Source organism: Archocentrus centrarchus, chromosome 14 (genome assembly GCF_007364275.1).
Source record: "Archocentrus centrarchus isolate MPI-CPG fArcCen1 chromosome 14, fArcCen1, whole genome shotgun sequence".
Classification (NCBI taxonomy): Eukaryota; Metazoa; Chordata; class Actinopteri; order Cichliformes; family Cichlidae; genus Archocentrus; species Archocentrus centrarchus.
In genome coordinates this window covers 32860374-32879086 of record NC_044359.1, presented here as the reverse complement: position 1 = coordinate 32879086, position 18713 = coordinate 32860374, and the positions used below count along the sequence as shown (strand labels likewise).

Below are 18713 nucleotides of genomic sequence, written 5' to 3'. Positions count from 1 at the left end.
TCCTTTTAGGCATGCCTCGTGCCTCTCTGATGTCTTAGAGACTGAAGTCCAATTTCTAGCAGGCCCTTAGGGCATGCAGGGAGTCGGCATTATTCACGTATCGTCTTTATCGCTGTCTGCAAATAACGGATATGCTCTGTCACAGAGGAAATTTTGCATGAATCAGTGGCCTATTTAATGAGTATTGTGATGGCTTTAATGGGCTTTATCTTACAGAATATAAAGAAGGAATAATATAATACCTTCCTTTATTCAAAACCCTCTTTCATATCAAAACAAAACTGTAACATTGGTGTTTTGCTTTTATATTTTTATGATTATACAATGAATGACATTTTTTTAAAAGTTGTTCAGAAATGGAGCAAAGGCAATTCCTGTGCCATGTAAATAAAAACATTTTATATTTATAATGTACCAAAACAAATGTTTTTGTTCTAATTAAATGATAGCAAAAAAAAAAAAAAAAAAAAAGTGGGGGGGTGGTGGGGGTGGGTGGCCTTTCTGTAAGTCAGGTGCGCAAAAACGAACCGTTTGCGTCAAGTTCAACATGTTTATCAGCCTTGCACCTAGAGGAAGTTGTTACTCACAAGCAAAGCCAGAGACCCAGTTTAAATGTGGCTCCAGACAAATATGCTCTTTGTTTATGGGAGCCCGTCGACACACTGTGCGCATCCCTTTGAATATTGTTTTTCTTTGAGGTGTATTTCATATTACACTGCTCCGCAAGAGTGGGAAAAGATGAGCTTTTAAGACGCAGGTTACACCGGAAGTCCCGTTATATTTTCTCCAACCTGACGCCTATTTGCATCCTCAGCTCCAGTTTAGTGCCTCCGGTGATGCTGAGCAGGCAGGCGGGGCTGCTTTTGCTTACAGTAGCCTGCCGTGGAGTGATGTAGCAGGACGTACGGACAGAGAGGACACAGCGGGAAACGGACGCCTGTACTGTCGGTTATAAATAAACTGGTTAGAATCTGCAGCTGTGTACTCTGAAAGCACGATGGGTTTACACACGAAGCAAATCTAACGCCAAAAGCATCGGAGCCATCCGTGCAGCTCGACACACGGACATCTTGTTTCATTCACACCGGAGTGCGGAGACTTATTTTCCCACGTTTGGGAGCCGCTGGAAACCGCGCACCATGGCGTGGCCCTGCATCAGCAGGGCTTGCTGCATGGCCCGCTTCTGGAATCAGCTGGACAAGGCTGACATTGCGGTGCCTTTGGTCTTCACCAAGTACACGGACGTATCCGAGATGCAGCACATCCAGCTGCAGCCGCAGCTACACCCTCCCCAGGCCCGGGTTGCTATAGAAACGCAGCCGTCTCGCGCAGAAAACCGCGGCGTTCCAGCTGTACGCGCGCCGCGGAGGTGCGTCTCCGAGGAGCGCGTGTGCAGCTCTGTGATGCGCGAGGACTTTAAGCACTGGAAAGTGCGTCCCGAACCGAGCTGTAAACCCAAGAACGAGTACCACGAACCGGAAACACCGTTCAACAGCGAAACCCAGTACCAGAAGGACTTCAAGCCCTGGCCCATCCCGAAGAGATACGATCACCCCTGGATACCCAAACCACCTCCGAGCGTCTCTGGAGACGACCGGACAACGGGCAGGTCCAGGTACCCGAAAAAACATGTGGTGCTGGCGGATGCGGACAGCGGAATTGAAAAAAGCGCTATAGCCGACAAGGTGCAGGAGAAGGACCTCCTCCAGGGGCAGGAGAGGAAAAAGCGCTCTAGTAAGCAGGAGGGGGAGAAGAAAGTGGTCCCGAAGGTGGATGGAGAGGGCAAAGGGAGGGCGGCGGCGGACGCCGTGAACAGGCAGATCAAAGAGGAGATTTCAGCCGGCAGCTCCTACAAGTAAGTTTCTGCAGTGCCTGGTGTCTGTGTGGAAGGCCTCAGGCGGCTTTGAAGGGTCAAAAAGGTCATGAAATAAATCTCACTTTGACTTAGTCAGTTGAGTTCAGAAAAACTCTAATCATGTATATATACACACAATCGCACGTGCTTGCTAAATGCAAGCTGTCAAATAATAAAAATAAATCCATCTGTTATCAGGTGATTTTTTTTGGGGGGGGGGGGGGGGTGCAGATGTTGTTATCGCCTTAATATCTTAGGATATCTTAGGCTTGGTTCTGATCATTTTCACAGTCACAGAATTACAACTTAAAAGTGGGAATAACTGTGCACCCTTCATTTTTTTTTAGCCAAGAGTTTTCACAGTCATATTTTATCCCGCATTCATATTTTTGTCTTATAAAATGCAAACCTTCAAATACATATTTTACCTGACCCTGAATTTTTACCCAGTTCAGTGTTCAGGGGGCTGGAGCCTATCCCAGCTGTCACTGGGTGAGAGGCTGGGTGACCCCTGGACATGTGGTCAGGTACCAACAAAGCTTCCTTTAAAAGAATAAAAACCTAATCCATCACCTTTGCTGAACCTGTTTCCTGCTGAATCATCTTGGTACAGTCCGCTGTTAGCTGGAGACAGTGCGATATAAACTGGGGGTGACTAACAGAGCAGCTGTTTCACAGTGTAATTCGCTCAAAGCACACACACGTGTTACATGGCACTCAGCTTGCAAAGGTCAAGGTGGAATTATTGTCGAGCACTGTTGTGTTTGGGTCTGCGAGGCTAATCTCTGTACTATTATGCAATGTTCCTGAGGGATGTGATGATGGGGACTGGTGGATGGATGAACATTAAGTCCTGCATGTCACAGCCACTGTACGCATGCCTCCACCGACACCCTGTATAGATTATAATCATGTCTGTGAAGGCTGCTGGTATGCTGCTCACCCATGTCACTGCTGAGTTTTTTGCATGTGTTACCTTAAAAAAGACCCTAAATTTTCTTCATGAAAAAATACAAATTCATCCTCAGTATACATCAAAGGGATTGGAATTCTTATACTTTGGCTCCGAGCTGTCACAGGATGCAGGTTTGTGTTGCTGGAGCAAGCCTGGCTGAGGTGTGACTGCTGGCAGAGGTGAATGTTGCTGCATGTGATCACTGAAGGAGCCTCACAGCTGTTTGGTGCCTTGCTGGCGGGGCTGTGTTGTTGAGCAGTGAGCAGGATACAGACCAAGACTTTTACCCCCTCATGGCATGAAATGGCTGCGCCGTGGCACGCAGAAGTCCAGTCAGCTCTATGTCTTCTTCTGCCAGCAGAGACTCAAAGCAGGTCAGCTGTGGGTTAATGCCAGAGATCATGTGCACATGGTTACACAGCACATGCACACACATACTGTACACATAGAAACGCTGACAGAAATTTGTGTTAAAAGATGTTTTCAAGCTCCTTAACATGTGGCTGAAATCAGCATAAATATCTTAACAATTTTACGAAATTCCAAAGTTGCGCTCTTATTGTGTGAGAACAACATGATATGCATCACATCTTGCATTTAGGTACAGACTCGAAAGAGCCGCTAGTGCCCCTACTAACATTCACTCCCCTCCAATGTGTTGGAACAGTGAGGCCAGTCCCTTCATTTTTGCTGTAGACTGAAAACATTTGGGTTTGACATTAAAAGATGAATATGAGGCAAAAGATCAACACCTCAGCTTTTATTTCCAGGCATTTACATCTGGATCTGGTACACAGTTCAGAAGAACTGATTTTTCTTGTGAGCAAAAGTATTGGAAGATGTGACTGACAGGTGTGTCCTGTTCCATTGATTATTCAAACAATACCGATTATCTATGCTCAGTTTCAGATTTGGGGTTTGCCTGTGCAGACTGTGCATTTACAGTTAGAGGAGTAACCAACATGAAAACCAGAGAGCTGTCTGTGGGTGCAAAACAAGCAATTGTGAAGCTGAGAGAAGATGGAAAATCAATCAGTCATTGCACGAAGCCACAGTCAGTACAACCGTTCTGAAGAAGACAGTCACTGGTGTGCTAAGTAACAGATGTCAGACAGGAAAACCACAACAGCAGCAGCTGATGACAGAAATATTGTAAGTGCTTTAAAGAAAGACCCTAAAACAACTGATAGTGAAGGTATCACAATCTACTGTTCACAGAAGACTTCATGAACAGAAGTACAGAGCCTTCACCAGAAGATGCAAACCACTAATTAGCAAGAAGAAGAAGAGGGAGGCCAGGCTGGGATTTGCTGATACGTCCACCGGACTAGCTCAATTAGGGTTTTATTTTCTTTAGCTTGTTTATTTGCAAAATTTTCTGCATACATGGTGATCCAGAACGGCCGCTGCCTGTGCACTAGGCCTGTATGTTTAGCACTGTCACATCACAATGAGAAGGTTCTAGGTTCAAACTTCCAGGTTGGCATCTTGTCTTTGTAGGTTTCCTTCCAGAGACATGTGCAGGCTAATCGGTGATTCTAGTAGGTGGACATAGTTGTCCATTAAGCCTTGTTTAGACTCTGTTACAGACACAGACATCTGGAGACACCTCTGTGGAGTTGTCATTCCTCTTACACTTCTCTGAAGTCCGCTGCCTGGGGTGCATGCATAGTTAGTGCATTGTAATGTCAGTTCTCTAGAATTTGTGGTTAGCGGTCTGCTTGAATCCTCGCACTCACCATCCCAAGCAAACCCTCATCGTCTAATTTTAATTCATAATTAAAATTAGACACTGACATTGGTTAAAAAAGTCGTGCACTGGTCAGGCTAATCATGGGTAAAGTCAGCCCTCCGTATCACGGTGCTATTTTTCAGTTAAACATGAAGCCCTCAGCTCTCTTTTCTGATGAGGGTACTTGCCATTTCTTTGAACTTTTATTTATACCAGAGAGCTTGCTCAACACAAAGCCTCTCTTTCTGCAGTGCACCTGGGAAGATGCTCAAGGCATCTATAGTTCCTTTCAGCCAGCCACACTGGGAACTGTTTTTCCTTTATTCCTTGACTCGGTGCAGCATTTTCCACCAACAGCCTTCCAGTCACAAGGCCCATCATCTCAACGCCAACTCACCGCATTATGTGTAAAATGCCATTTTGTGCATGAGAATAAGTCTTGAGTCTCAGGGAGCGGCTGCTGTCAGACTCTCTGTTAGTGTGGGGTTTTTGCTGTAAAAGACAAAGACCACTCTTTGTGTTGTCACTGTTATTTGTCACATTGTGTGATTGTCGACTAACAAAAGAGATTCAAAAAGCAGATTTCAGACAGAATTATCAAGAAGATGAACAGTTTCATCACTGAGAGTGAGGCAGGTAGAGCAGGTTCACTGAGTTCAGAAAGACAGAGAAAAAGATTGAGCAATTATAATTTTTTCATTTTAATTTACATCACGTATCATAGTTCAACATATTTCTTAAAGCAGTACCCGTCTTTTGCCTTTCCTCTCTCCTGTTTCTCACCTGGGTAAATAAAACTCACGTCGTTTGAGACATTCTCAGTATACTTACGGCGAGTTTAGCGTGCATGTCGTGTCCAGAGAACATACAGAAAATCATGGCAGCAGAAAATGTGCCATTAATTACGGTGAATTCTGGTGGATTTAAAAACTGATTCTCTGAGGGAGGCTTCAAAGCCTTGTGTTTCTGCTCACAAGCAGAGAATGCAAGAATGCGCTGTCCACAAGGAAAGCTCAAAATGCCCACATGCACCGCAGTGCTTCTCTCCTGGGTACCACCTGGTGCAGGGCAAACCACTTAAACTAAAAAGTCAAAAATGGAACTCGTTTTCTTCTAAACTGTTTTTGTGCCTCCTGAAAATACAATCAGTGCACTTTAGTTGTGACAGATTTTCCAAGTATTGTTGCCCAAATGTAATCCTAAACTCTCAGATGGTGTCCAGTATTCAGTTCAGTGCGCTGCCCACTAAAGCTGGCCGTCTTATATAACCACTCTAATCTGATTTTTTTTTTTTTTCATATCTGATTACAGCGACTGTACAAGGAAATGTCTTCAGATTTGATTCTGGGTATGAATGAATTATGTAAGGGACAGTGACATAGTTAGCCGTGAAGTATAACTAAACACTGACCATAGTTACAAACTGAAACCAGCCCATTAGTTCAGTATATTACTTTGTGAAGATTTAAACTTGTGCCTGTATGACTAAAGATTGTTTGTAGATAATTAGCATAGCTTTAAACACTGGCTTACTAAATTGGCATCTTCTGTGACTCTGCTGTGATGTACAGTTTCCACTGGACCTGTGAGAAGCCACAGATTTAAGATTGGGAGGGGGCCAACTGGTCCCAGAGGATGTAGGATGTGTTGACTTACAGCATCCGCTGACACACCAAGAAACGCAGTGAGGAAGTGAAGCTGTGGTACAATTCCCTGGATTACTCTGACAGCAGCCGGTCAGGCCTTTATCTGTGGCCAGCAGAAATTTGTCTCAGCAGTGTCAGTGTGAAAATGTACTTACAGTTTACAGAAGCTCAAAGTGCCACATAAGAAAGGCCAAACGTTTATGATAATGCTGTTTCAATACAGGAAAATTAGAGTTGTAAATTCTAACAGATAAATAGATCAAAGTAGGACCACTGGAGATTCATTTTCTGCTCATTAGTAATTAATTACCCAACTGTCAAAACTCTTGGGCATGTTAGGATTCATTATGATTGTGACTTGAACAGACAGATGCATGTTGGTTCACCACTTTGCCCAGAGTATATCTCAACAACTATTAGATGGATTGCCCTCATGGTTTTGGTTTTCTGTCTTTTGTTCCATTTGTTAATTTTTGATGTCCACGGTGTAATTGTGGGATGGCAGTATCTCCTTTCCTTTCACAAAGCATTGTCCAGTATATCCAATATTAAAGGAGGTCATAAGGGAAAGATTGAAGCACCTTTGAACAAGATAAGTTCTTCTCATGGCTGCCATGTATTTATTGCATCTATTTTTATGGGAGGGACTTAAATAATTCGTTTCTCTGTTGGGAACCTTCCAAGGAAAAAAAACAAGCAAAAAAAACTCCTCTTTCCTGCCCATCTGCTCACCTGATTCTACTCCTCCATCCAACCCTTTGGTCCTTATAGCCACAGACTATTACTCTTTGTCTACTTGTACTTCTAACTGATTGTTTTTGTTTGTTTGTTTGTTTTGTTTTTGTCATTTTCAGGATGGCTTATTCCTCTTGCACTATCATCTTTAAAAAGATTGACATATGGGACAAGTGCTGAACATTTCCACGGCCCTTTTAAAATTCTGAATACCGTGTTGTTAAGCAGTTTATTCAGAATATCTGTTGTTCCTGCAGCTGATCAAACAAAAAGAGTTTTGATTCAGATAATCAATGTTTTACAAGAATACCTGGTTTTCTGTGGCTTGCCAATAACCCCCTCATCATGCTTTTTTTAATGTGTCTCAGCACTGTTTGATTCCACAGTGCAGAAATTTGCAGTCCTTTGTTTGAAAGCATTTTCTCTCTCACTGTGAGAGGGCCGGATCGTGCCCCATCCATGTATGAGCAGATTTGCATCAAGCTCAGCAGTACTGTACCCTGGCGTAGTTCCACCGCTGTCAGTGCCAGTGTCTGGTGGTTATGACGAGGACTTGCTCTGCACCTCGGCCACTTATGCCTGTTTTATGATACCGCGGTTGTGTCCGTTTGTGTGGGTGTCTGCCTACAGAGAGCCTGTGGAGAGGGGTTTTCAGCCTACACACACATGCTTCCATGCAGTCCTCCAAAACCCCAACAGCATGTAATACAACTGTACGCAGGTCAGATGCGGGAGTTCAGTAGGAATGGGAGAAGCATGGGAATACATTAAAGGTCAAAAATACTGTAAGAAAAGCACAGACTGCAGTACATACCATAGCTCTGTAGGCTATGGTGCAAGAGTAGTCCTCAGGCCTTCAGACATACTATATACTCCATCTGGAAACGCACACTCTCTGCAGGTAGATGGCCTGTGTGTAGTTGCCTGCGGTCTATTAACGAACTGCCAACACAGAACCATGAAATCCATTTAATAAATTATACCTCTATTTATTATTTAAGTCTTTATTCAGGCAGAAATGCCAACTCTTCTGTGGTTCCAGCTGCTCACAAATAAGGTTTTTCTGCCTGTCTCTGTAAGTAAGCTTTTAAAGTGTTGTTTGGATATCAAAACCCACTTGAAGACATCAGCTTGGCCTGGACGAGTTTCCTCACCATGCTCCCCATCTTCTCACGACAGCAGTCTCACTGAAAACCTGTCAAAATAAAACACACAGCTCTTCATGTTTTCATGCACTTGTGTGATTCTTGCTACGTTCTAGCCCAAGATTTATTCACAAACATTTGAAGCTGTTTTGTTTTCATCCGAGGGGCTGTTTGACAGATGGATTTGTTATGGTCAAGTGCAGTTTGACTTTGACTTTAGTTATCCAAATAAAAATTTCAGAGACAAGATTTGACTTTTTAACCCATTGGTGGGTGAAGATGAAATTATTTGCTAAAGAATATTTTGGAAACGTGGTTATTTTTTCTCACTATTTTGCCTCTAAATCTGCTTGGACTAAATATTAATGCTTTAAAAACTATTTTGAAAAGATTACTTTATTACAGTGTAAGTCACATGAACGTCCTAATGGCTTTTTTTTCTGGTTCACCATAAATAGAAGAACCAGAGAAGCTGAAAGCACAGTGAATAATGCACGGTGAACTAGAGAAGAGTTGTGCACCGTAATACTGTAAGTGCTTAGAGATGCAACTTTTCTGGCAGCCCTTTGATATAGTTCCTTCTACAACACAAAACAATAACACTGTTAGTTCAGGCAGGCTTTTAAGACAGACTCAGCCGTGGTCCTGGCAGATCAGCTGATCTCAATGTCAGCCCACATCAGCTGATGACTCAGCAGATACTTAGATTCCTTAGATCCAATCCGTAAAACTCATATAGAGCATCATATTTAAGTTGCTTTAGTGTAGCCATATGCTTTCCATTTAAATACCTGAGGGGTCCTAGAACAGAGCCGTTCTGCCAAATATAAAATAATTTTACTGTGGTGGTCCTGACAATGTAGAAAAAGCTTACTTAAACTCTGCAGTCAAATGGAGTCAAACATAAATGTTTGCCTGCCAGTGCTTTAGTTTCTTTGTTGTTCAGTAAAACATCCGTGTCTTAACAATAACTGTCTCCTGAGGCACTGAGCTCAGAGATGATGTGTCCTAAACTGAGTGGGACACCCTCATCTGAACCTCACACTGCTACGGTTTCATGTTTTTTTTAATGCACAGGACTTTAATGTGGCTCAATGATATGACAGCCACTGAACCAAGAAAATGTTTTCGTCTTATTTCTTTAACAAGTACCAAGTACACACTGACCTTGGAGACACAGGCTTTATTGTTACGCAGTCATATGTTCATGAATAGCAGCGATGTTACAGTGCAGGCCGGTGTTTCACACTGTGAACCCTGTCTGCTCTCACAATCTGTCTTTTTCTCCGTCTTTCTCTCACATACGCGCACACCCTGTGAGGTCATGTGGCTGCTTTATGTCCCGGGCCTTGGACATTGTTGCATAACCTGTCTTTGCATTGTGGTTCCTTGGGCCCAGTCGAGCACTGAAAGTGGACTTTGGTAGTGTTACGTAATGGCTCTCTGCGGTTTAGACCTCCCCTCTGCACCATGTGGAGAAGGGATTCTTGTGTTCAGCAGTCATGTCACTGTCACCAACCTTTGTAAATAACTTGCTTTTCACATCACGCCAAAGTGACATTTTACGCTTTGGTTTTGTTTAACACACTAAGTGTTAGTGCCTGACAGCTAATTTAAGCTTAGATTAATAGGAAATTATTAAATACTTATGAAGAAGAAGTTGAAAATTAGTTTTAATTAAAATTATGTTAAATGATTCTTAAAATGTCACTTGTCTTTATTGATATTCTGCCAAGTATCACAGTGTAACATCACAGTTTTACAGCCATGTTTCTGTTTGGATGGCAGTGTTACTCTGATGTGATGAATTATAATAACTTTATCCATAGAGCTAGTTTGCAGGTGAAGTTTCTTATTTGTAATATTTAAGTGCCAAAACTGCACTTCCTCTAATGGCCACTTGAGGCTGGCTCCAGCGGTGAGTGAGCACCCATAGATTCCCATGTTAAAATGTCCACCTTCAGCAGTAACACAGGGCAGTACAAGAATGATTTTGATCCAGCTAGATTTCCTCTTTGCAGCAGCTCTACAGGGAACTCTTTTTATACCTCATTCGTTTGGATTTCGTTAAAGCTTAACCTCTGGGCCATGATCAGAGTTGTCCCGAGTCAGCTGTGGCTGAAAGCTGCCTGCTAGGGTGGGCCTTAGCTCTGCTAGTTAGAGACATGGACCTGGACCTCCTGACTGTTTGTGCCACTGGTGCCTTTTGGGCACATTTTAATGGCTTTGAATGATATGGCCTGCTGTGAGGCGCAGCCAGTCCCACAAATTTTTGATCAGTTTTGGTAAGTGAAATGCTGATATTTTATTAGTCTGTTATTTAGCAATAATAAGCAGCCACACCTGCACAGTTTACTGCTTGTTTTTTAGAGGTGTCACAGTAAAAATTTGGTAGTTCATAACACTACTACTTCCTTCAGCAGTTGCAGTGGACCCGTTGCTGCTTCTGTTGCAGTAGGACACCAGACATCTCAGCTACAGATCTCAAATCAAAGACGTCTCTGGCTCACATGGTCTCCATGGATGGTTTCCGCAACTTCCATTAAGACTTGACTCATATGATGTAAGACTTTCCTTCAATGACACAGAGAATGGAAACATTTCACTGAGCCTTGACTACAACTGTGCTGAGTTTTGCAGTGTTTGTGACGTCAGTGGAGACACAGAGGACGGCTGATGATGGGGTCATTGTGGCTGGTCTAAACCAGAGAGCTTTGCAATTAGCCACCTCATTTCAGCATCTTGTTGCAAAAGAAGCAGGAAAACACATGAACAGTTTGAACCTTTAAAACAGTAACAACATTAGCAAAGTGAAATCCAAGGCTTTTTTTGTCCAGATTGCCAAAACCTGCTGAACTTGCTTTTAAAAATTTTAAATTCCATTTTTTTTTCTTTCTTTTTTTAAAGTTCCTTCATTTGAGTAGTTGAAGAGGTTTTTGAGATTGAAATGTATTTTCCAGGGAAGCAACAAAGAACACTGTAATCGTATTACAATGTCAGATCCTTGTGACCTTTTTAATAAAGCAGAATCAGCACTACTAACAGTACATTTTTATATTTAAAAAATGTCCATGTAAAGATTTTACTAAGCAGAATGTCAGTGGTTTTCATGTCTTATAAGAATAAAACTATGGAATATATAATGAATGCTATATGACAAATGTACTGGATCACTAACAACCACAGGAGTTGCTCGGCCATGGAAACCCATGAAGCTCCCGGTATACAGTTTTTGTGCTGATATTAATGCCAGAGGAAGTTTGGAGTCAGCAGAGCTTTGGTGACTTTTACGCTCTGTAGCTTTACGTGGTCTCCCACTTTGTGGCTGAGATGCTGTGGTTCCTAAAGGCTTCCATTTTGCAGTAATACCACTTACAGTTGATCGCTGAATATCTAGGAAGGAAGAAATTTCCCGGACTTGTTGCACGGTGTCCTGTTACAGTACGATGCTCAAATCCAGTGAGCTCTTTAGAACGACCCATTCATTCAGACTACATGTCTAGGTGCTTGATTTTATACACCTGTGGCAATGAGACTGAAAACACCTGAATCCAAAGATCAAGAGGTGTGGCCTAATACATTTGTCTGTATAGTGTGTAAAAGAACAGGTGATGTGAAGTGAAGAGATGAAGAACCAACAGCTGTTGGTTGGCAAGAACATCTAGGTCTTTCTTTAAACAAAGATTTCAGTAATTTTCTGATCAAGTTCCTTGTTTTGCTATTTTTTGTGTCTTCAATGATATTTAACTTAATATCTTTATCTTCATTAGACAAAGCAAGAATTGGATGGGTCACCTTAATTCAATTTTATGAGTAAAGAGTCGAGAATGTATTTAGCTGATTAATGAATAATCGGAATAACCTCTGATTAAAACATCTGTGGCATCCGGTAATTACAGTGCCTGTATGGATGGACGAGTAATGTTAAGGGAACATGACACGCTGCAGAGAAAAATAAAGCATGAATAAAATAAGAGACATGGAGCTGTGATCTATTCAAATAAACGCCTTTAATTTACACCTCCATATCCAGACACTGTGATTGTCCTCTGTGGCGCACGCTATGCATACACTTTGAAATGTCACTGATACAGAACACATGCTGCAGGCCAGTGCGCTCTGTAGTAACGCCATACTGCTGACCTTCTTCAGAAATGCTGTGTGAGGAGGACTACAGAATCTCATGACATCAAACTGTGGTGCAGACCTCCTCCCACCTGCACTACCTCTGACATTCTCTGCTCTTTCAGTAGTAATGCACCACTCTCTCCACAGTTTGTCTCTAAATAGATGGAGTAAATGTTCACACAGTGACTTTATTTCAGCTTCCGTATAAACATCTGTTTGGTCTCACGATGAAGTGATTTTGGTTGTCATGTGTGTAAGGTCCAGTTTACTCTGATCTGACACATTTTTGGCCATAAATCAAATCATGAATAAGATGTCTCAGGACTGCCTTGAGCGAATTTCTTCAAATTTGGCACAAATGCTCACCTGGACTCAAGGATGAGCTTTTTGATGGTCATGGTGTTATGAATATGCACAATAAGCATATCATTCATTTTGTTTACAAAGTGCTCACACACCGCATGTGGTCTCTAAAAGCACATCTCAGCTGTGTAGCTAATACACACAGGTCGATATTTATTTTCCTCCTCGTAGTATTGAACAATGTTATCTTACATTGTTGGTTTTCTGCATATTTTGCAGGCTTAGTAAGCGTAATAGTTCACAAACATCTGCTTATTTCCTGTTTTTCTCCACAGAACTGAGTTCAAGGCGTACAGAGATGTGAAGCCAGTAAAGATGATCCGGGCCAAATCCCAGTACCTCCCACCAGATGGAAAGACGAGCTTAGAGACGAGCTACAGCGCAACATTCAAGGCCCAGTTCCCGCTGCAGCCTGCTGACAACAAGGCCCTGGAGAGGAGGAGGATACGCAGTTTGTACAGTGAGCCTTACATAGACCCCACCAAACAGGTGAGAACACACCTGCCAAACTTTGTACTACAGATTTAAATAAATCTAGTGATAGAAATGAGATCTGTGATGTTGTGAAATTCTTACCACGATCATCTCATTGCACATCTCAGTTTTATAAGAAGGCCGTAACTCAGGCATTTCAGCTCAGGAATCTCTTCTCCGCTATCCACCGTCCTTAGGTTGACAGGTATAGTGTCCCTCGCTCTAAATCCAAAAAGTCTGGAGCCACAGCAGCAGGCCAGGGCAAGCCAGTGAAGAAAGCCAAAGATAAGCAGAGCACTGCGCTGAGGGGCTCCAAGAAGGCGACCTCAGAGAACCAGCCCGAGAACCGGCCTTCGGTGGGGGACAAGGAGAAAAGTAAAGAGATGAACAACAAACTGGCTGAGGCAAAAGAGTAAAAATCATTTAGCACTACTTCTCCTTTTCTTTCTTATTTTTGGGGTAAAATGAACGCAGAGGCTGCAAAATCGATTCAAAGTTCTCACCTTGGTTCTCATGTGTCTCCCCTCAAACATCTTTTTTCCTCTCTTTCTCATTCTTCTCTTCAGTGCTCTGTCGCTACCTCTTGGCCACAGTTATCCAGTAATACTAGAATAACGTGCTGGGCTCTGAACATGTCATGCCATTGCTCCTCCTATATCACCCTATACCACATTGCTTTAGAGTGGGCGGGAGCATCCTCTCCCCTCTCTCAGCTATTTGATGCCACCCACCACCACCCCCACTCTGCTCGCCTCCACCTCCAGGTTGCCATGGCTACCAGCTGCCTTGCTAGCCAATCGACGAGTGCACGAGCCTGGCGACAAGCAATTCTGCCGGGTTGGCTTTGATCAACTGAGCAGATTGCGTTGTTGAATTTATCAAGGATTCTTTTTTTGGGGGTGGGGGGTGGGGGGGGGTCAAATTGGCACTTTGGATATGCACAAAAAAAAAAAGAGCAGCAAGTCTGAAATCTTTGATAAATGTCCCGCTTGGTTTATCATGATGAGTGTCTGATCCACGGCTTGTTTTGTACCTGCTCTGTTATCTTTGCTGCTGTCCTCTGTTCATGGTGCTCAAAGTCTGCGTTGGGCAATATCAGCTTTGTTAAATGTGATTTTTGTAATCAGTGTCTCTTTCTGAACTAAATTCTGTTGTATGCCCGTTTATAATTCATCTAAAGAAAACCACCTTGTTCTTCTCACTCAGCATTTGCTCCCTTCATGTGAAGCCCATTCACACAGGGGCGTTTTGTAATGCACAGTTTGCAGCCAACAAACCATCTGGGTCACACTAAACTGATTATGATTACGCACCAGTCGGTTTGCAAAGCATCCGAGTGTTCCCTCTGAATTAGATAACATTGTCATGCGGGCATAAACATACATTTATCATTAAGTACTGACAACGTTTCTCAGAAGCAGAGAGAGATGAAGTTCAGCGCAGCTGGAGAATGGTGTGCTGAGTGCTGTGAGCTTTCAGTCTCACTGACCACAGCTCAGCGTAATCACCTCTAACACAGTCTTTGCTAACAAGCCGCTCACACATCTCCTTTTGGATTTTTGTCTTTTATGCACTCTGCAGAGGGTGACCGTAACCAATGTGATTAGGCTGCTACTGGATGACAGCAGGCGGCTCATATTATTGTTACTTAATAGCAATATTCTCATCGTCGTTGAAGAGGAAGCTATATGGCTCAGGCACAGAAAGAAAACACTGATTTTCTTCATGCTTATAAATATTTTTTTCTGATGTAACCCAGTGGAGTCACAGTGATGTGTCTGCTGGATTCCACCATTCATCACTCTCTGTTTCTGAGTCCACGTTTTGAGTCAGTGAGTTTACTTATAGAAATGTTGACTCTAGATGAATCTATTTTTCTTTCTCAGGTTCAACATGGTAGTGCAGTCAAAATCTGGTCAGGCCAAATCCCTTCAGCGAGATGTGTTGAATAAATGGGAACATGAACAAAATTTTATGTTATTTATCTGTCAAAATGAATTATAACATCTTGTGTATATAACTTATATTTGCTCCTAGTTTATAGCGAGGATACATGCTGGCTGACTACCGTTCCACACTTATGCATCAGCTGCTTTCTCTTAGCATACATAGAGACACCTTGTTTTGCATTAGAAGACAGTCTTGTTATGGTTCAATGTATCATTGTGCTCCACCCTACACACACCTCACTGTTTTCATGCCACTTGGCATCTTTCTGTCCATTCTGGATGAAGGACTGTACCTTCTCTGTTTTCTGTGGTGTCTGAGACAGCAGCAACTATTACCACCACTGCTGCATCACATCTATCCAAGCCGAGCGCACGCTCCATCGGGGATAAAGGTCTGACTCATTAGCATTTTGCAGCCTTTGGTTGGGGTTGCTTTGTCATGTAACATAAGGGAGGGGGGGCTTGTAGGGGCAGTAAATGTAAACAGTGCTTAGCACACCACACACCCGGTGCTATCTTTATGATTTTTAGGCAAATAAGGATAGAAAGTATGGTAAAGAAAGTGATGTCTTGGACAAAAAAAAAAGTTGTGATGTGCTTGTGTTTCTATCTGCTTGCTCATATTTAATGAAACATTGCAAATAAATGCAAAAAAAAAAAAAAAAGCAGAAAAAAGCAGTGTCTTCTTTGCTTCTTTTTGTTAAGAAGAACGGTGAGAGATTAGTGGTTGCAGGTATCTGTCAGCGTTTCTCCTGTTCAAGTCTTTGTCTTTGTGACAGACGACGTTTCTGAAAAAGAATCCACATGGAAGAGAACTTTCTCTCACTACTTTCTTTCTATGCTTATCAAAGATTGCGCCGCGTTCTGGCATGAGCTCTGACACCTTCCTGCTGTCCTGCATGTTGCCCTCATGTGAGAACTGAAGAATATATTATTTTTGCATCGTGTCTCAATATATTCTTAGAACTCATCTGGTTTACAGAGCAACATGCATGTGGAAGGATGTCCAGACACTTATTCCAGAATAAGATGTCATGTGCTTCATAGGCACTTTAGTTAATGTACGAGTGCTGCAAAAAATACACACACACACACACACACACACACACACTTCACATTGTTCTCTCTCACACTTTATCCTGGTGGCACGGGTATACTATTTAAGGATGTCACATTTGGATGATGCTGTGTCCAATCTGTCCTGTGCTAATCAGTGACATTCTGGTTCATTTGAAGGGTTGTGCTAAAACAGTACCACTACATACAACTCTGCCAGCCAATCCGAGATATTGGCTGGGTGCAGACTCTAAAGCAACACCTGTGGGGCTGTGCACTACCCAATCCCAGGTAATCAATCACAAGCGCAACAAGAAGAATTAGAGACAGAATTACCACTCATTCCCATTCATACATGCTCATGGAGTTGTGATTTACTTTTGTTTTCTATTCCAGTGGCACAGTTTTGTTTTTTTTCTGGTGAACCACCACATTATCTCTGGTCTACTCCCCTCTGTATTTCTCTTCCATATGGACACTAGAGTAGGGGGAGGTGGGTTAGAGGGGGGGGTGCTTGCCTGCCTGCTGTCACATCCTACATGTAAGGTGCCTTAAGGTGGCTTTTCTTAAGGAGGCCTTGGGTTTAGTCCAGTCATCATCAACTACTCCTGATCGAGCTGCTGGAATGCGCCCACTCTTCATGGTTAAATTGCATGACTGACTTGTTGAATTATCCACTCAGGTATGACCCCCACTCATTTAAAACTGTAATAGTTTCATTTTATGTGGACTTTGGAACTTTTTTTTAATTTTTCATTGAAAGTCTGTTTTTAAAGCATGCTGCCACTGTTTTCTGTTGGACCTGCAATCTGAGTTTCTTGTCAGTAATTCGGCCCAGGCTTTGCACTCTATCTAGAATGTGAAGCGTGTTAGCATGGATGTGAGATGAGCGGTAAGTATGAATGGGATGAGGGAAGCAACACTGCTTTGATCAGTTTTAAAGGGAGTCAGTCGTAGGTGCATGCTAATGATCTAATATGTGATTTGGATTTTTCCATCATGTACTGCATTTTGTAGCTTTTCTTTCAAAGAACACCCCGAGACCCTCATTGTACTCTTGGCATCCTGGAAATCGTAACGGTGCCGCGACCCAGTGAGCGGGTCAAAGTATTGATTTGAAGTCTCATATTGATTGAGATGCAAAGCTGCCCGGTGCTTTATCAGAAATCAGCACGCAGCTTTTTTTCCCTGAGGTATCTTATGTAATATTTGTGGGAAGCAAAGAAACAAGAAAGGAAGCCTGCGGTGCTGCCAAAGCTTTCACAGACACTCTCTGAAATGAGCGGTCACAGGGTGCTCAGCGCAGCTCAGCCCGTTACCTTCTTGTGCTTGGCCCTCGAGAAATGCTTCATCATGTGTCTCTTTCTGTCTCCTTCTCTGCTATCTTAACCATGTGCTGCCTCCTAGAGATGCTAAAGACGAGGTTCTCCGACCCAGTCATCATCATTCCTACAATGCTGCTGGAGGAGAACCACAACCACCGCTGGAAAGACCCGAACCTCGGAGGAGTGGTGGAGTCGTACGCTTTGCCCTAGATATGAACCAGACTGAGTAACTCTGCCAGGACAGAGGCAGATGCACCTTTATGCAGAGACTGCTGCTCTGTACTGTAAATATCTAGTATTTAAGTTGGACTAGAAAGAAAGAGGTGAATCTCACCAAAAAAAAAAAAAAAATCTTGCTATCCAGGAGGAGTCCCACATTATTGAGACACGCATGTTTTAAACAGCTTCTGGCTCAAAGGTTCCGGCTCTTTGACCCACGGCATTATTGCAAAGGTGCTACATTATTTTTTTTTTTGGTTTCATGCATTTTATTTTAAAAGATTATGTCAGTCTATTAGTATCAATACCACACCATGAAGTGCTCAACAGCTACAAAATACTGTACTGTATATTGATGGGTTTTAGTGTAAATAAATCAGCATAACTTGCAGATGGGCATATTTATTGCATTCGAAGAAGGTCTGAAGTAAAGAAGAGTGCAGCACGCATTGAGGACCCATTATACTCCTGAATCTGAAATGAGACCTTTGGGCTGTGAGGCTACAGTGAATAACAAAGAGGAAGAGTTGAATTTCAAAGTGATTGTATGGGGTTGGCACCATTTGAAATTTATTTTAGTGCCTATTTCAAAATGATGCTTTTTCAAAAAATTCAAATATGTTTTTTTAACAGCAGCATTTTATTATACGAGCCACAATTTTACATCTCCATTTCAATCTGTAGTTGTGGGTGCAGCTTGTCTGCTGATGGCACATGTTCAAAGGCTACTTCCTCTCTTTTGCTTAAAGTACAGTATCAGGTACACATAACAGTTTATTTCTCTTTTCTTCTAGAACGGCCAGTTTGTGCAACTTAGTCTTGCTTTTGTTTGGTACTGTTTTACTGGCACCTGTATCATTAAGTGTTCCCCAAAAATATATTTCCCTTGGATGCATCAATACTGTGCACGATGATGGTATTCACTATTTGTGTCTACAAGGCTGCTTTCATATTCATCTGCTGCAGCGGGGCGGTTTCTCTGTGTTAACCCCAGGTCTGAATTTAGCACAAGAACACAGGAACAGCACAGTACAAGAAGCCAGTATACAACTTGCACAGGTGTGAATGTGGCAACTCAAAGAATCTTGAAGTAGACATCTTAAGTTGACGGCCTTTTAATGAGTTTGTTCC

General features: G+C 42.6%; 1 protein-coding gene across 2 annotated transcripts; it reads left to right on the top strand.

Moving 5' to 3' along the window:
• The first annotated feature begins 810 nt into the window (after window positions 1–810).
• map6a (microtubule-associated protein 6a) lies at window positions 811–17895 on the top strand. 2 transcript variants are annotated; one of them, XM_030747084.1, is made up of 5 exons: window positions 811–1855; window positions 12835–13048; window positions 13231–13445; window positions 16219–16329; window positions 17446–17895. In XM_030747084.1, exons 1-5 carry the CDS (start codon window positions 1140–1142, stop codon window positions 17591–17593), a joined length of 1404 nt encoding a protein of 467 aa, XP_030602944.1. In that variant the 5' UTR covers window positions 811–1139; the 3' UTR covers window positions 17594–17895. The 2 variants fall into 2 exon arrangements, with proteins under 2 accessions (XP_030602944.1, XP_030602945.1); XM_030747085.1 differs by lacking the exon at window positions 16219–16329 and having other exon boundaries at window positions 812–1855; window positions 17446–17893.
• Window positions 17896–18713: the final 818 nt, after the last annotated feature.

What these genes read in the sequence shown, in the direction of transcription:
- map6a (XM_030747084.1), top strand. Translation starts at nt 1,140, where the DNA reads ATGGCGTGGCCCTGCATCAGCAGGGCTTGCTGCATGGCCCGCTTCTGG. An exon ending in AAACTGGCTGAGGCAAAAGA is followed by an intron (nt 13,446 to 16,218) that starts GTAAAAATCATT and finishes GTTCATTTGAAG; the next exon opens with GGTTGTGCTAAAACAGTACC. An exon ending in TGTGCACTACCCAATCCCAG is followed by an intron (nt 16,330 to 17,445) that starts GTAATCAATCAC and finishes GCTGCCTCCTAG; the next exon opens with AGATGCTAAAGACGAGGTTC.